The sequence below is a fragment of the Manacus candei genome, unplaced genomic scaffold (assembly GCF_025592945.1).
Source record: "Manacus candei isolate 608988 ecotype Guabito, Panama unplaced genomic scaffold, ASM2559294v1 h1tg000015l, whole genome shotgun sequence".
In the NCBI taxonomy this organism is placed as follows: Eukaryota; Metazoa; Chordata; class Aves; order Passeriformes; family Pipridae; genus Manacus; species Manacus candei.
Window position 1 is genome coordinate 8,583,467 of NW_026138063.1, and position 17,366 is coordinate 8,600,832.

Here is a 17,366-nt window from a genome sequence, read left to right on the forward strand (position 1 = left end):
TTCAGGAATGAACAGATCCAGCCTTGCTCTGAGGGTGGCAGAGCCCTGGGGTCAGGGCAGCAGGAGGACTGTCAGCAGCTTTGCCAATGTCTGAGGCCTTAAAAGTCAGGCTGCTGCTGCTAAGGGTCAGCAAGGAAGGAACTCCTTGTGGAAAAGCAGCTCCACATGGATCTTTTTGTACAAAACCCATCTTGTACCTCCCCTATTCACACAGCAACAGTGCAGAAGGTTTTAGAAAATGTATAAAGGCAAAAGGGGCAGGCAGTTGCTGCAACAAAGAAGAGAGACATTGGCATCTTCCTTGCCAATGAGAGCTTCACAATTTACAATAACATGAATTCAGTGCTAATTCAGTAATAAATTCTCACTGTTATTCAAAATCCTTTAAGTGCTCTCACACTTGGTGCCCAGAGTTCCCCAAAGACTCATTCTCCCCCACACCCTACCCATACCCTAAAACTCCTGTGATTTCTTCTAAATCCCCCACCCCTGACTCCACTCTGATGTCACAGGAGAACTGAGCTTTGCCATTCCAGCACGAGTTCCTTAGTCCTCACCACTGGAACAGCAAAGTTTTCACTGCATTCTGCAGAAAGCCTTAAGGGGCTCAGGGCTAGAGGTTAATTACTGAAACTAACACATAATAATTTACTTACTTTGATTACATTTTTATTGAGTTATTTTAGGGCCTTGCAATCTTTGAACTGCATATAAAAATTTACCAGCCTAATAATGGAAATTAGGAAATTCTTTCAAATGCCATTTGCATATATGCAAAGATATAATGCCATGGTAGCTCATAATTCCATTCTTTTAATATTACCTGAAGTTATCTTTCCTCAGACCAGTATCAATTTATTTCTTGTGATATAATTTAAAAAAATTAAAATAACAGTTACAAGCATTTTCGAATAATTGTCAGTTTGAACTAACTGCTACTGTTCTATGACAAACTTAAATACCTGACAATTTTAATATTTTGTGTTCCCTCCTCCTAAGCCATCATTTGCAATTCACCTCATTGTATTTTATCTTTCTAAAAGTAATTTTCTCACTCATGGACCATAAGCAGTGAACTTCTAATTAGACCTATAAATCCAGCAAGTATCAAAACATTACAGGTCAAAGTAAGAAACTGAAATTATGATTCACATTCTCTTGCAATTTATATTCCTCATTTTCATGGATAGAATTCTGAAATTTTAAACTTGTGATAATAAAGAAAGGAACTTTACCGGAAAGAAGAGATAAATGGTGTTGTCCAAAATGACCAATTTGGCCTTACACACTGCTCCATTTACTGAAGACCTCAAGTAAAGTGAATCGCCTTCATTCAACATCTCTCCAGAAATCAGGAATGTTTTATCTTGAATCTGAAAGTTCAATGCTTTTATAAGGACAAAGGTTAACCCTTCATTACCAATAAACCAAAAGACAGCATTTGTGCACTCATAACCTGTGATTCTTCATAGACAATTTTGGAATTAAAAGCAAAAATATTTTTAAATCTTATGTATCCTTTATTTTTCAGTTAAGAGACTGTATTCTGTATCCAATACAAACAGCTCAGAAAATTGTTCCTCCAGGACAATTTTTATCTTAAACAAAGATATACTATTTCTTAAGAACAAAAACAACCCCAGAATTATCAGTTTAGTGATGCTACGAACATCCAATATTTTTGATTTGTTGTAGCATCTTGATTTCAAACTGAAAATCCATACTACTCAGCTGACATCACATTCCACAATGCTTTCCAAAACACAGGTAACTTCCTCTGCCTTGGAAGCTTACAATACAAGAACTACAACATATTCAGTAAACCTACAAAGGAGCAGAGCAGTAATGGAAACGGTGTCAATTAGACACTAAAACTGCACAAGAAAGACCAGATGGAAAGGTCATTTATTTGTGAGTAACCCTTCATCCACATCAGTGGAAACTGCACCTCTGCCACAACCTCAGCATATAAAGACTGCAAGAATACAAACATAAGTGCACTACATTTAACTGATATGTTTGCTTCTAAGTCCACCATCACCGAGCAAAGGGTCAGAGACTTGCTGGTCTTTCAGGGTGGTAGGAGTAGAAATAAAACTCAGTTTTTATTAGGTAGTCACATACTGTTCTTCCACTGAAAACATGCATTGAAAAGATATTGTTGATCTGATACTTATCCCTCAGAGGAAAATCATTTGCTTGATGAGTATCCTGAGCAGGGGCACAAATTAGGGCAACACCCTTGGAAGCACTGAGTGCTTGCCAGATCCATGGCCCAGCAACCTGCTCTAGCTGATTGGCCTCAGCACAGGTTTTGTAACACTGCAGAGGTAATGTCCTCCTCATAATCAGCTCCCAATTATGTTTCTCCATCCTTTATCTCCAGCTTCTCTCCATTTCTACCTCAACTCCTGTTCCTGATTCTTCCCTAGGAGTCTACATTCTCCCCAGCTCCACTTCCCTCCAGAAATGGCCCCCACATCCCTTCCAGCCTCTCTTTACTTTTGCTGACGTGACTTACATGAGACAAACCTCGAGTGTAAGAGCTCTGCAGCATCACATATGTAACTAACACACCCAAAATAACCTGGGTATTACTGGAGGGATGTGGGTTATCTCAGTCTTTGTATCCATAGAAATAAGGGTGTAAATTACCCAAGATGCTGTTATACCCTCGAAAGCACAGTAGTTTTCTCATTATTTTTTTGGTAGGCTCATCTCTACACAGTCTGAGCAGTCCACAAATACTTATTCTCCCAGTTTCCCTTTTCTGAATATTGGGAACAAGAAGCTGAACTACAGACAGACTGCATTCTCCAGATGCTTTCATTCTGGGTGACAAATCTGAGAGAAAAAACACTGGACTACAAGTGATAACAAGAAGGATATTTAACACTCAGCAAAACACAACCCCCATAAGCCACACAACTGGAGACTATCACATGTGCACACACAAAATTATCTATGTTTAAAGCATCTCGAGCTGTATCCTACAGGAGCTCTACAGCACAAAGAAGACAATTCTATGGGGTATCATTCAATTATCTGACCAGAAGATTCCTCGTCCCATTTGGTAATCATGTCTCAATTTCCATCTTCAAAATAAAATAAATGTTATCCTACAGATAATGCTCTAGAAAGCTTTTATTTATCCCACAGGAGATCCATCTCATGCACAGAATAAAGCAGGAGTCCTGTGGAAAAAAATGTCTTTTTGAATGCAGATTTAAATCTAACTTACTTACTTACTTTTAGGAAGACAAATTTAAGGAAGAGGAAAATGAAGAATAAGATCTTTAAATACTGAAAATACGAACACTTTTCTTAGCCTTATTTTCAGAAGTATTTTAGTAGCTCTTCCATGCTAATCCATCATCTACCAAAGATAACTTCAGGCTAAAATAACAGTCTACAGCAATGGCTGCAAGTAAGCCAAAAACAGAATCCTGTAACTGTAATCACCAAGCAATTTTAGTAACAGTTAATACTAAGATAAGTCTACAAGAGACAGATTCTTTTATCTAATGAAATATCTGAAAAAATGGACTTGTACCTGCATTTTGTATGACCCATCTTGATTGTAACTTACAGCTACATCCACAACTGTTGAATAAAACAAATTATGTGTACGTGAGTAGATTAATTACAGTATCTAGAGAATGATGACATATACACAATATTTAGTTTATGTTTCTTAATAAAAACAAGACCTACACCACTAAGAACAGAACAAGTATTTTCAGGTTAGCTTTGTAGACACTGCAGCTTTCATACTGAATTTGAGACAATATGTTTTTCAAAGATGAGCACCTGAAGTTATGCTCTGAAATCTGTATTGTGTTATCTGGACAGAAAACAAGTTTGTGATGGGAAAAAGTTCTGAGCTCTTTCATACCAAAATGAAGTGAAAAAAAAAAGCCAATGGCACTTTTTAAAATGTCAACCTTATTCATTTAAATGATGAACAACAATGGTGTCATTTGAATTTGGTTTACATCTCCTCAAGATCTAACAGTGTGGATTAAGCATGAAATTCTGTGAATTCTCAGCTTAAATTGCACAGAACTCATCCTGGTTCTATTTGCTGTTTCTTAGTCTGAATTTTCAAGCATCAGTTGAAATAATTTTATCCATCAAGTGCCTCCCTTCCCTCCACACACTTTCTTATTAACTTACTGTTTTCCCCATCCAGCAGAGACAGTTTTCTAGTATAACATATATTTATTCTTCTACCAGTGCTGGATGCAAATGGTGAGAATTTATCTAAAACACAAAATACACAGATATGTTACTTTCATTCTACTTCAACAAAACACAATACTCAGAACTTACACCACTAAATCACTGTCCTACTGTTATTACCATCATACATATAGTTTTACATTGCACAAAAAAGATTGGGGAACCACTGTAGTCACTGAGAGTGACAATTCCTCAGTCTTCAACACTGAATAAGCTGATGCTGTGTAACCTACAAAAAACACAATGCTGACAGCAGCACTAAGAAGGGGGCATTGGCTGCTCTCCACGCACACATCCTTGAACAGGACAAGAATGTGTGGGAGTTCAGTTACACCACAGCAGATCCCCATTAACCCTTAGGTGAAGGTTCCATCAAACCCCACTGCCCCTCCCACCCTGAGCAGAGTCCCTTTTACGTCTGAAGACCTTGGGCCAGCTGGAGGAGCAGCACAGGCAGATGGTCACAGTTTGTGCTGGGCAAGAGCAAAGAGTGCAGTGTCACTGACTAGGAATCTCAAGGTCTTCCAGATAGTGCCTGTCTGGAGTGCTGTGGGAAGTACTCTGTCCTTTACAGTGGGGATACATTCCATATCTGCCCCTTCACAAAATTTAGAGTCTTTGTAAATAGCTGAGAGAGGTCAGAATGCAGAACCCTGAGCAGGCACAAAGTAGGTGAAAGAAAGAACATGCAAAGTAATTAATTGCACATGAGCTCACAAAATAAAGCAAAAGAATGATCCTTACCCTCTGACTGATCTCTAAAAGCATCTGTTAGCATTTTTTCTTTCAGTATAAGCCCAAGAGCTGCCTGACACATAACTTCATGTGGAGTTGCCTTTTTGGTCGGAAATAGTTCATCGTGGTGTTGAGGAATGAAATTAGTGTGCACATTTCCAGCCTCAAACTGTGGGTGTCCTGACAGGCTCAGTAAGAAATCAATATTAGTGCTTAATCCTACAATCTGTAAAGAAACAGAAGCATAGAGCAAACTGAAGTTATGAATGAGCATGCAGCTTTCTGCTCAATTTATGTATAGATAAGAAATGAGTATTTTTTTCAGATAGCACCATCGCAACAAACTTCAGCAATAAAATGTAATTCATTCAGCTGGTCTGTTTTATTACCAGTTAAACCAATGACTCTAAAAAGAAAAAAAAACACACAACAAACCAAATAAAAAATCTGAAGAGCTGCCTTGCCAAAAGCACTGTTTTCTCAACACCACTGTGAAGTTGAGGAAGATTTCCCAGCAACAGTAAAGGGAAGTAATTTAGGAAAAAACTCTACTGTTTTGAAAATGCATGCTCTGAGTATTTAAAAGAACATTCCTAACTTGACAAGTGCTTCTTATGAAAAAAGAGTTACAATAGTGTTAGTATCCCATATTTGATCTTTTAATAGTAACAACTGGGAACAGGGACTTTTATAAATTTACTAGATACTATCCATTTCCTGTACTGCAAAATACCTAAGCAAACAACATAATTGTTTTAGAGAAATTAGTGAAACTGGTAACTATGTTATGCTGTCAATATGTACTGACAGAACTGCTAAGAAAAATAATTCTCTTGGGTTTTTCCAGAATTTCTCTCTTTCCCTTGAAGTAATTTTCATTTGTAGCTAAAACAATAAGGGGCCCAATATTTTCAATACTTGACTCACATTCATGTTGTTGGTTTAAAAGTGTAAATTAATTCAGTCTCATGTCAAGTCAAACCTTCTGAATTCTGCTTTTGGAAAGATACAATACCTGTAGTTTTTATAGGGGGGAAATGGAATGTTTCTTAAAAAGAACTGACAGCATATTTCTTTACCACATGTATAGTCTACAAATTTAGTTATTTTTACATATCAGAAATTAGAGGCAAACACAAACACAAATTCCACTCCTTTGAGAGAGCTCACACTACAATTGAAAATGTTGTTTAGCCTTACTCTTCTACAAAGTCTCAGGTGCATCATCCAGCTGAAGAGATCACAACCTTAAAAATCTCTGTGTAAAACTAGACTTCACACTTATTTCTACTCACACCGCCCATAAAAACAGTTTGCAAATTAGGAAAAAAATACAACTTCTGCAAACAAATAATGAATTTGAAACGGTAGTGGCAATGCAGGCTTCCTCTTAGAAATCACTTTTGTTTTACTGTAGTATTTTATGCATACTTTGATAGCTCCAGGTGTTCACAAAGTTAGCTCAAGATCTGAAATCATACTGGGCTCTTTCTACTTACATTATACTGGTGCAAACTGTACCTCAGCTTCCTCAGCGCCGCTTGCCGATCCTCAGCCCAAACAACCAGCTTTGCAATCATCGGGTCATAATGAACAGAAACCTCATCACCTGAAATATGTGAGTGAAAGAAATGCTGTAACACTAAACCAAGTATTTCTGAAAGTTGGTAATGCAAGGTACTGGACACCACATGGCATCAAAGGGGAACACAGTTCATGGCCACATTTCTCTTGAGATTGAAGTTCTTTGAGGACATGATGCTGTGACCTGGCATTTCAATTTCAAGGACAACTTCAGTGCAGACTTTGTAGATATAACACTACTCAAATCCAGTTTTCTTTGCTGCAATCAGAATGGAGGATTGATAAATTGTGAGGAGAACATAGGCAGCATGATCCAATGGACTTTACTATGGATATAGGTAAATAAAGAGGTAAATAAAATAGTCAGTGATTGACCAAAAATACATGGACAATTACAAGGAAGAATAATTCTGTACGGATTTGTCTTTATAGCAACACCCTGTCAGACTAACTTATTTAGGCCAAAGAGGGAAATGCTTACAAAGAAAACATTTTGATGTTAATTATTTCTTATACATCACAGCCTTCAGTTTTACCTTGTCTGACTCCAGTCTCTATCCTGGTGAAACGATCTGCAGGAGGGGTGGATAAGTGCAACAACGGCCCAGCTCCTGGCATAAAGTTATTATTAGGGTCTTCAGCATATATTCTAGCTTCAAATGCATGGCCCTGGAGCAGGATCTCTTCCTGCTTTAGGGGAATCTTCTCTCCTGCTGCAACCTGAAAACAGCAGGATCAATATTCTGGAGTGCTGATGTATGAAATATTAAAAATCTTTCTTCTAAACACAAACAACTAGAAAGCACATTAAAAAAAGCACAAGGAGAAAAAAATGGTAGGTCATAAAAGGCTAATTCTGAAGTCACTCCTTCCTTTTTTGTGGAAGCCACCAGTCAAAGGATTTTGAATTATTATTGTGTAAATTTACTGCCTAATATTTCAGACAGCTAAAACATAATGGAAAAAAAAAACAGTCGAATGTTTTTCCACTGGTTATGTCAAAAAATAAATTATTTAAGTTACAACCTGGTCAACTAAGACAAGATTTTATTAGACAAAAATTGCTCGAAAAGCAGATGATAAAATGGGTTACTGGCAGCCAGCACTACCAGCACAAACTGTAAAGTCTCTAAATACACTTAAAAAAAATGGTTTTTTCTCTACACAAGTGGGAGAAGACTTGGTTGAAATTCAGAGCATCTACACAATGCTCACATCAAATACAGCAATGTGAGATGTTCCTCTGGAGCAAAGGAAACTCTACCCTGTTAGCTGAACAGGAGATGAGGATCTGGAAACCCATCTGTTCTCTCACAGGCAGTATTACAGAGCACCATTCACCACTCAGGAGGAACCCTACATGTAAAAACAATTCACACTCACCCTAAGTTGCCATTCCACCAAGTCAGTGCCAGTGATCATCTCTGTAACTGGGTGCTCTACCTGCAGTCTGGTGTTCATCTCCATGAAGTAAAAATTATGTTGGGAGTCCATAATAAATTCCACTGTTCCTGAAGTATTTAGCAGAAGGACACTTCACCAAATAGTATCTATGACATTTAATTTAATTATGTCAGGAAAACACTATTATTTCCAAATCAGATAGACTGAATTTCATTAAATTCTATACAATTTATCTAAAAGGGTCACAAAATTGAGGCCTGAAAACAGAAGGGTTGTTTCCTTTTACATTTACGTGGCCTGTGCTGTTTAGCAGGCATTCTCCTCTACAATAAAAGCTGCATTTCATTAGCACTTTAAAATGTGCATCAGGACTCTCTAAAGTACTGTTAATATTTATAGACTGTGTAATTATTTTTTAAAAATAAGTAACCAAAGAAATTAGTGAGAAAACAAAGTCACAATTCTGGGAGGTTATTTTTCATCTGGGAAATGGTGTGGACTTTACACTGATTTGTGTTTTTCTTTTAAAGGCTTTAGTGTTTGAATATAAAGGATTATTCTTTGTACAATGAAATTATTTTTTGAAGTTACTAACTCATAATGCTCAGTTTCCAACAGTCGAGTTGATTGAATTATTTGCTCTGAAATTTTTTCTTCCTTTTCTTCAGCTGCCACTGGTCTTGAGCTCAGGTATGCTAATTTAAATTTGTAATTACATCAGAACTAACTATATGATTACTTGCTTGAACTGCAAAAAACTTGGGGCATGTTGTGTCATACTCAAACAGCCAGATGCCATTTGCTTGTGACTCCAACTCTCATTAAGTTAAAAGCCTCCACAGACTTACCTGCTCCCACATAATTCACTGCTTTGGCTGCTTTGACAGCGGCTTCTCCAAGTCTCTTCCGAACCTCTGGATTAATTCCTGGCTGTAAATAATAATAATAGAAAAAATTATAAATTATTGTTAATTCTGGTGATAATAAACCTAGTATATGTGAATATTTTGCAGTGTTTAACAACTGCAGTGAACACACCTATATAATTTTTCCTTGAGAATCCTTTTCCTAAAGAAAGTTCCTAAAGAACATTTTCTGCAGCAAAATTAAAACAGGTCTAAGAATTACAGATAAAGTACTATCAACTAAATAAACTTGATGGGGGATTATTAATTATTTTAAAAATATGTCGGTTCATAAAAAATGTTAAGAACTTTCTGCTCACCCCTGGTGCCTCTTCAATGATCTTCTGATGCCTCCTCTGCACACTGCAGTCTCTTTCAAACAAATACACTGCATTGCCATGCTGGTCACCAAATACTTGGACTTCAACGTGCCTGTTCCATAAACATAAATGTTTCAGTGTATTTCAAAAAAACCCCAGTCCCCTGATGGATTTCACTCAAACAGACTTTGAACTTGTACATGGCCTTGTACTTGTGTGCTCCAGTAGGACTTCTCAAAGGTTTAAGTGTCTGCCCTCAAATAAATGCTGAAAACATAGAAGTGAGGCTGCTATTATGCAAGATCTCAATTGTTTTAAGCTTCCTCGATGTCCAAATGAAACAGGATTCTAAATGCCAACTACTGCATTGAAATCCTGTAAGTTGTGGGATAAACGAGGTACATATCCCATGGCTGCCTCCTCTTTATTAGTTATTATTATAAAAGTAAAACCACTTCACTGTTATTTGATAAGGATGATTTCCCCCACCATTTACTGTGTAGCAATGCACAAGGGGCAGCAGCAGCCCTGGCTCAGCAATAACAGTGTTTATTTCAACACACCATTTCAGAGGACAACTATTAGGTGGCAGAATTTTGTTCTATGTATAAAGCTAACAAAAATATGTCACCATTGTGACAACCCTCTGATACTGGCAAAAGAAATTCCCCAGGAATGAGATTTTTCTCGTGCCCATCTGACAGCATAAGGAGGCCCTCGGTTTCTTTAAAATAAATGCTTTCTTTATAGTGATGCTTCAAGAAAAACAGATGTAAAGTGCAAGATTATCAAACAGACCTCTGCAAGAAGTTCTTTATAAAAAATAAATTAGCTCAGTTTCACAGGCCAGACGTGAAATAAAAACTATCCCTTCTGTTTTAAACATCAAAATAAAGGAAGATTAAATAACTCGTTTAGGACACCTGAGGGCAGCAGAAACACCACGACAGCTTGACTCAGGTCTGTAGCTGAAGTATTATAAAGTGATTTTTTTTCCTAGATGTAAATCAAGTTTAGAAAGCTCATGCACTGCCATGTCTCCCAAACAATTTTATTTTAATTCCTAGCATTCAAAACAAAGTCACTACAAAAAATTCATTATAAAAAAAATGACCAAATTAACAACTGCCATAGTGCAAATAAAACATACAAGACCAATTTTCATCCTACTACTAAACCAGTTATGTTTGTTCAACCATAGAATAAACATTATAGTGTTTATATTGAAATATCTGTTTCTCACCTTGGATTATCTACAAATTTCTCAATCAGCATTGCATCATCATTGAAAGACTTCTTCGCTTCTCTCCTTGCTGATTCCAGTTGGTCCAGAAACTCCTTTTCTGAATGAGCAATTCTCATGCCCTAAAATACAGAAAAAAGCCTTTCTAAATGTCTGAAAATAGGGTATACAATGAAAATCGTTGTTGCACACAAACAGCAAGAAATGAGCTTAACAATAACTCTTTTCCCTCCTTTCTTAAACTTTACTAAAATTGTGTATCAGCTTCCAGTAATATAATCCTTCTAAATCCCACTCAAAGTGCCATAAAAAGTGTGAAAAATAGATACATCATTTCATTGATAGGGGTGAGTACAAAATTCAATTTTATTCTCAGATATAATAGGAATTTTCCAAGTTTGGCAAAGAAAAACTTGTTTATTACAAAACAAACGTAGCTATTTTGAAAATAAAATTCTCTGCATGTCATTTTATAGACATTTCAGAGTAAAATCAGATTTAGACTGGGAGTTCACCACACATTAAAAAGCGTCTAGACAAAAATATTTAAATGGTATTTCTTATACAGCATTTAAAACTGTTAACAAAAGAAGTAACAGAAGTTATCACAAAGTAACAATTTAAAGTTATCTAATTTCACACAAATCCATAGGACAACTTTTCTGCTTATGTGAATTGCTGGAGATCCATTGAAACAAACAAAACTCTCCCAGTTTATTCCAGCTACTCACCTTCTGCCTGACTGCAGGACAAACGAAATGAGATTTCATAGTGCTAGACTGGACATCAATAATGAATTTTAACAAAAAGTACTTTTCCAGTTTCTTTGTTTTCAGATTTCTTTTAGAATATTCAGTTGCAGATACTGAGACATGATCACTTTATGGCATGTGATGAATGTGAAGATTAGTTCCTTACCTTTCCTCCACCCCCACGAACAGCTTTAATCATGACTGGGTATCCTATTCTCTTGGCATGTTCCTTTAGACACTCGTCTGATTGATCTTCCCCGTGATAACCTTCAACAACAGGAACGCCAGCAGCAGACATTATAGCTTTGGAAGTGCTTTGACAGAACAGTTTAATATTTAGAATGATAATAATATTTTTTTCTTACTTTAAGCTCCAAACCTGTGTATGTTCCCAATGCTAACTCTCTCCTTGAAAGCAGTTCCACAGTAGACCTCAACAGGACTACTTGCATAGGTGGGTTACATAGGATTGGACTGTAATTAATCACATGCTTCAAACAGGGATTTTTTTTTTCTCCAAGCCCTCCACATAAAAGCAGGAGTAAGTTTCAGTTCTACTGTTCTTTCCTGTCTTTTGACCCACATTGTAGAGGCCAAACCCTAAAATTTTCAAAATACAACACTGTATCCTGCCAAAACTACATCTGAAGTTGTACAAAGGCAAAACACTTTTCATGATACAGCTGGATTCCCACCACACATCAAACGCTTGAGCGTAACAACTCTAACTTCAAATACACATGTAGAGCTCGTTAAATTACAGAGGTAATTTACTCTCGCATTACAAAGTGATAAAAAATTAATTCTCTCAAATTACTATTATACAGCTCATGTGTTAGTAATAACCTCATTTCCACATTCTTGATTTATACTTCATACCCTAAAAGTATTTCTTTGATCTAACTAAGGTCCTCAGTGATGAACTAAACTTACATGGCCCATTTTACATGAGCCACAATAACCCCAACAATGTGGTGTTTCTTTTCCACTGCTCTTTTGACTAACATATAAAACATCCAATCTGACTGCTGAATGCCCCAGCTCTGGAAAAGCAGAATCATTACTTATTTAATTACTGAAATCCTAATGACTGAACAAGGTCGATTGTCTCTCTGTCTATGGGAATCGCGTATCTATAGACGTGGAGTTTATTCCTTTGAAGAAAGCCATAAAAATAATATACAGTGAAAATTGATAGAATAAAACAATTATGACACTGGTCGTTTGTTAACAAAATTAGCTTTTCCAAGCTGTAAATTGGATAACCACATAAATCAGAAACAGATACCTCTTAATACCCATATCTCTGATAGCAGATGAAGGTGGACCTATGAAGATGATTCCCTGTTGCTTGCACAGCTCTGCAAACTCTGTGTTTTCTGAGAGGAAACCATAACCTGGATGAACAGCCTAAAACAGAATAACGTTACCAGCCTATTTTTGTATCAGCTTAGCTTAGAAAACTCAGAAACTTCAGCAGTGTCAAGGAAACTCAAGATGGGTAAAAATAAAGAACTAAAGACATGAAAGTATGAGAAAACTGTAGGTCCTGATCTACTCACCTGTGCTGCTGAGACCTTGGCCACCTGCAGTATTTTCTCCATGGCCAAGTAGCTCTGCTGTGAGGGTGCTGGACCAATGCAATATGCTTCATCTGCCTGATTGAGAAGAAATACATAGGACACAGACTGTTTATTAGCATATTTGAATTTTTTGAGATGATTATATTATTTATCAGACTGCTGGCACACAGCAGTTTAAATCACTGCCTCTCCTCATGAAAAGGCTCAACTGAGTGAAACAAATTCTGACTTTCTTCCCAAAATCAGAGTACGTTCTCTAACCTCTTGCTGCTCTGGAGTTAGAGAGCCAAAATTTAATATCCCTTCCTGTATAGCTGTCAAGTGCTGAGACAGAGACCAGGCAAACTTTTCATCAATTCAAGGAAAACTTGGCAGTAACTCTACAGAGGTGAAACTCAACTGCACCAGCACCCAAATCTGTTTTCACAGGGAACTTGTCAATGGCAAATACTGTTGTGAATGAACATAAGTCACAAGCACAATGAGTATACTTCACCATTGCTACGTGCATGGAATTTCTGTCTGCTTCACTATAAACTGCCACAGACTTCACACCCATTTTCTTCGCTGTTCGCATCACTCTGCAGGCGATTTCTCCTCGGTTTGCGATGAGAATCTTCCCTATGCTGTGGCCTCCTGTTTAAAGGGATGAACCACAGTAAGAAACAGATCCTTAAAAACATTCCTGGAAACACAGCAATTTTAAAATTATGACTTCTTTTTTCATTATTTATAGTGTTTATGCACTTCTTCCAACAATGAAGTTGTTTCACTCAAAACTTCATCCTAAAGCATTTCCATGCTACTTTTGGATTTTTTTCCTTAGAGTCCTTATGCAGAAGTATGTTTAAGCCTTTTTTTAAGATCTTCCTTTTTTAGAATCCAAGAAACATATTCTAACACTAAAAAACCACTTAAACATAAAAGCTGATGCTTATATTTTTGCTGTGTATTCCCCGGACTAACTAAGAAACAATCAACACCTGTGTTGTGTCCCCCTCAGTAGAAGCAGTTGACATTTTCTTGAAGAGCACCGTTCCCCATTCATACACAGTCACAAAGAAAGAACAAGGTATCAAGTTTTTTGTTGTTTGGGTTTTCTAAGCAGTGACTTACAAGCTCCTACAAAGTCTCAAAACAGCAACTACAACTTGATAAAAGTGTAAGGTCAGCACTGCCAGACACTTCACAGTCAGAACTCAGTAGCTTAAAACTCACTAATTAAAATGAAGATAGATTTCTGAATTCTAAAATCTATCTTTTTCGTCAACATGACACCAGAATGAGTTTAAATCATCTTGCTAAATACTTCTACTCCTTTGTATTTTGTTTAAATACCATTATGCCTTAAAAAACAATTCTCACAGACTTTGCAACACTTGTATCAGCAGAGGAAAACATCAGAAAACCAAATAGTTTTCATTAAGTTCAGTTTACCTAAATATGACAGCTAAAATTATTCAAAATGTTGTTTAAACATTAAAGATGATTTCTGCTAGGTTAGCTGCAGGCTACTTTTTTCAAGAACTATGAAGAGGTGAATATTTATTAAAAAATCCTACCGTTTTTCAGCAACTAATGTTCTAAAACTAATTGTAAAACCATCCACATTAAACAGCAATTAAACCTAGTAGCCAAAGAAATTAAATTTCATACCTATCGTTGAGGCCCATTTCACAAATCTTTGTACTTGGTTCCATTGCCTGTGCAATTATAAACACACAGAAGTGTTACAAACGCATATGAAAAAGTGACAACTGAACTACTTTTATTTTCAGGTGAGAGAACAACAGCACTGAAGTAGCTCTGAAGCTTTTGATACATCTGTTTACGTATTCAGGTACAACAAGGAAAGTTGTACAAACTTCACCAGATGGCTCCTCAAGTGCTTTCATTTAGATACGATAAAAATTATCCCCTTACTTTTTTAGTAGCATTAAAACAGAAATATTCAAGTTTTTTGGTTTTTTTCTTTAAAAAAGTCTTTTAGTGGACAGAACAGCCAACATCTGGCATTTATCAGAGAGGCCAACTCAAAGTACTTGGGAAAGAAGATGTGGACAACCACAAAATAGAAACGCTTAAAACGGCAATTTTTCTATGGAGAAAAAGTGCAAGAGAAAGAATGTGAAGGCAGCAAGAAAGAAAAGCTGTGGAGACTTTCAGAAACCCAAACCTCAAACGACTAATACTAACAAAAAGGGGTAGCCAAGGTGAGGTAGCTGGATGAAACTGTGAAAGCAGTTAATTAGTACATAAATCAACTCTGGAATTTGGGATCAAGTCCAGACAATTCTGAAGCTCTGTCGGAGCAAAAAGGCACCACACAACTAAACCTCAGTTTTAGTAACGAGAGAGGATTTTTGCGCACTCCCCAAACTTCTCACTTCCCCCGCCTGTACCACGCAGGTGTCGCAGGTGAGCACAGGCTGCGGACAGACCCCCGAGGCCGGGGCAGCTTCGCGGGACCTGCGGCAGCTGCGACTGCGATCCCTTCAACCGCGGGGGCGCTTCTTCGCTCCTCCTCCCCACAGCGCAGCCCGGGGCGCCGCTGTCCCCCCACACGCCCAGCGGAGCCGCCTTCCCTTCCTCCCCGAGCAGCCTAGCTCGGGGCTCGCTGTGGGCGGCTCCCGCCGGCCCCTCCTGCCCCTGGCCCGACGCTGCCCTGCCCGGCACAGCCGCCCCGGCCCGCACTCACAGCCGCCTCAGCGCCCCGAGGCCGCCGCGGCCCCGCTCGGCCGCCGCCGCCAGCGCCATGTTGTGGGCGGGGGGTGTGTGCGGCCCTGCCCGGCCCGCAGTGGCTGCGCGGCGGGGGCGGGTCGCGGCGGGCGGGGACCGGGGAGAGCCCTGAGGGGCAGCGGGGCTTGTCACGGGGAGGGGACCCGAGCGCGCCCGGTGCCCGCTCCGGGACAGCGGGGAAATGGCGCGGTTGGATGACGCCGAGAAAGCGGGCGCTCAAACAGCAGACAACATAAATTTCCTATAAATGCGAAGCGATGCGCGCCGCCCAAGGACTGCCGAGTTTCTGGGTGCGCGGACTCTGGGCTGAGCGCGCTCCGTCGGGAATGACATCCGGGGTTGTGATGGGAATAGCGACACGTGAACGTGAGGCTTGTTGGGAAGGGCACGGGAATCCGAGCGTACCACAAGGTCCCTGTGCTCAGGTCCAGATCCCTGGATCAGAACTGCGCCGTGCGGATGAAGCAGGTCACGGAGCCGTGGGATCAGCACGTTCCGCCTGCTCATGGACACAAAGCCGGCTGGGTCCGTTCTGCTCCCTCAGGCATCGGAGCTTTGCAGCTCATAGATTTGAGTGGGAAGGGACATCAAAGATCATGCAGTTCCGACCCCCTGCCATGGGCAGGAACACCTTCCACTATCTCAGGTTGCTGAGAGCCCCATCCAACCTGGCCTTGGACACTTCCAGGGGTGGGACATCCACAGCTTCTCTGGGCAACCTGGGCCAGTGCCTCGCCACCCTCACAGGGAAGAATTTCTTCCTAATATCTGTTAGTTTAAGGCCCAGCTCAGCCCACTGCAGGGCCTTGCTACACCTGGCCCGCCCCAGCGCAGTCAAAATAAGTATTTCTAGTTGTTTTTTACAAATGGTGAAGCAGCCGTGCTTTTTCACCAAAGGAATACACAAGCTATTAATTGCAACAGCGGCAGCGTTTAACATGTCTTATGTGTTCTTGTACTCTGAAGCGTTAACAAAGCTTTTTACATAAGAAGCATTCTTCATATGCAAGCAATCTCTGCTTGTTCCACTGTTGCTATTTTTAATTTGCCATGGTGACCCCTCACACCAGGGACTGGGTGGTTCAAGTAGGTTAAACAGACACCAAATCAGCTTGGGGAAACTGTACAGTCCTTTGGCCCTGCAAGGGGTGGTGGGCTCAGCACTTGCTCTAAGGATAAGATTTTAAAAGCGAAATTATTAAGTGATGCTTCCACTTTTCCATAATTCATTTGCTTCAGTCTTTTTCATATAATGTGCTGACACTGTAAATCCTACTTTTGTCTTTTGAAACCCAGATTTTTAAAGTTGCATGTTTAATTTATCTCTAAACACAAGATGGCAGCATTTTATGTAGTTTAACTATTGAATATGGGGAAGAGCTATAGATATTTTATAATACCTAAATCAGAGATGATGGAGGAGTTGACGCTTTTAACAGAACTAATGGAAATGACAAACTCATTTATATTGCAAATCTGCTCGTGGAAGGCATTCTGCAAGCATGGCTTTTAGGGCTTGCAAAGTCTGGTGGAATCACCAGATTGTACATGCAAATGTTTGAAAGTGTAGTGCAATAACACTGAAATGAAAAAATAACAATTTTCTCACTGACACCAGTAGTATGTTTAACGTGCACATACACAGACAGAAGCACTGTGATGAGCTTAGTGATGCATGTAGGTTGGATGGGCAACATTTTAAATTTTATTTTGGAAGTTTGGCATATTTTGAAAGCTGCTTTGATTACTAATATGAGTAGTTTTCTCATTATCATTTTCTCCCATGAGCAGATTGTGTAAACCATAATTTGAAATATGAAATCATTTTCCTTGAGCAGATGAAAAAAATGTCATTCCAT

General features: G+C 38.9%; 2 protein-coding genes and 1 long non-coding RNA gene across 4 annotated transcripts in view; 1 reads left to right on the plus strand and 2 right to left on the minus strand.

The window, feature by feature from the left end:
• The window catches only part of LOC127468408 (uncharacterized), a 14,357-nt gene extending 11,508 nt beyond the window's left edge, over positions 1–2,849 (plus strand). Inside the window, exon 4 of the long non-coding RNA XR_007903557.1 lies at positions 2,713–2,849. This is a non-coding gene — a long non-coding RNA (uncharacterized LOC127468408). The remainder of the gene's footprint in view (positions 1–2,712) is intronic.
• The window catches only part of MCCC1 (methylcrotonyl-CoA carboxylase subunit 1), a 19,875-nt gene extending 4,307 nt beyond the window's left edge, over positions 1–15,568 (minus strand). Inside the window, exons 1-16 of one of the 2 annotated variants that reach the window (XM_051781495.1) lie at positions 15,467–15,568; positions 14,425–14,471; positions 13,265–13,404; positions 12,748–12,843; positions 12,474–12,595; positions 11,352–11,499; positions 10,434–10,555; positions 9,191–9,302; positions 8,814–8,895; positions 7,945–8,072; positions 7,098–7,281; positions 6,477–6,586; positions 4,987–5,203; positions 4,177–4,263; positions 3,554–3,603; positions 1,236–1,373 (exon numbers count right to left, since the gene is read on the minus strand). In XM_051781495.1, coding sequence (XP_051637455.1) covers positions 1,236–1,373; positions 3,554–3,603; positions 4,177–4,263; positions 4,987–5,203; positions 6,477–6,586; positions 7,098–7,281; positions 7,945–8,072; positions 8,814–8,895; positions 9,191–9,302; positions 10,434–10,555; positions 11,352–11,499; positions 12,474–12,595; positions 12,748–12,843; positions 13,265–13,404; positions 14,425–14,471; positions 15,467–15,525 — 1,842 coding nt within the window. In that variant the 5' untranslated portion in view covers positions 15,526–15,568. Of the gene's footprint in view, positions 1–1,235; positions 1,374–3,081; positions 3,195–3,553; positions 3,604–4,176; positions 4,264–4,986; positions 5,204–6,476; positions 6,587–7,097; positions 7,282–7,944; positions 8,073–8,813; positions 8,896–9,190; positions 9,303–10,433; positions 10,556–11,351; positions 11,500–12,473; positions 12,596–12,747; positions 12,844–13,264; positions 13,405–14,424; positions 14,472–15,466 lie in introns of those variants that run through there. The other variant, XM_051781496.1, reaches the window with a different exon arrangement.
• The window catches only part of MCF2L2 (MCF.2 cell line derived transforming sequence-like 2), a 218,431-nt gene that overhangs the window by 13,469 nt on the left and 187,596 nt on the right, over positions 1–17,366 (minus strand). The window lies entirely within an intron of this gene.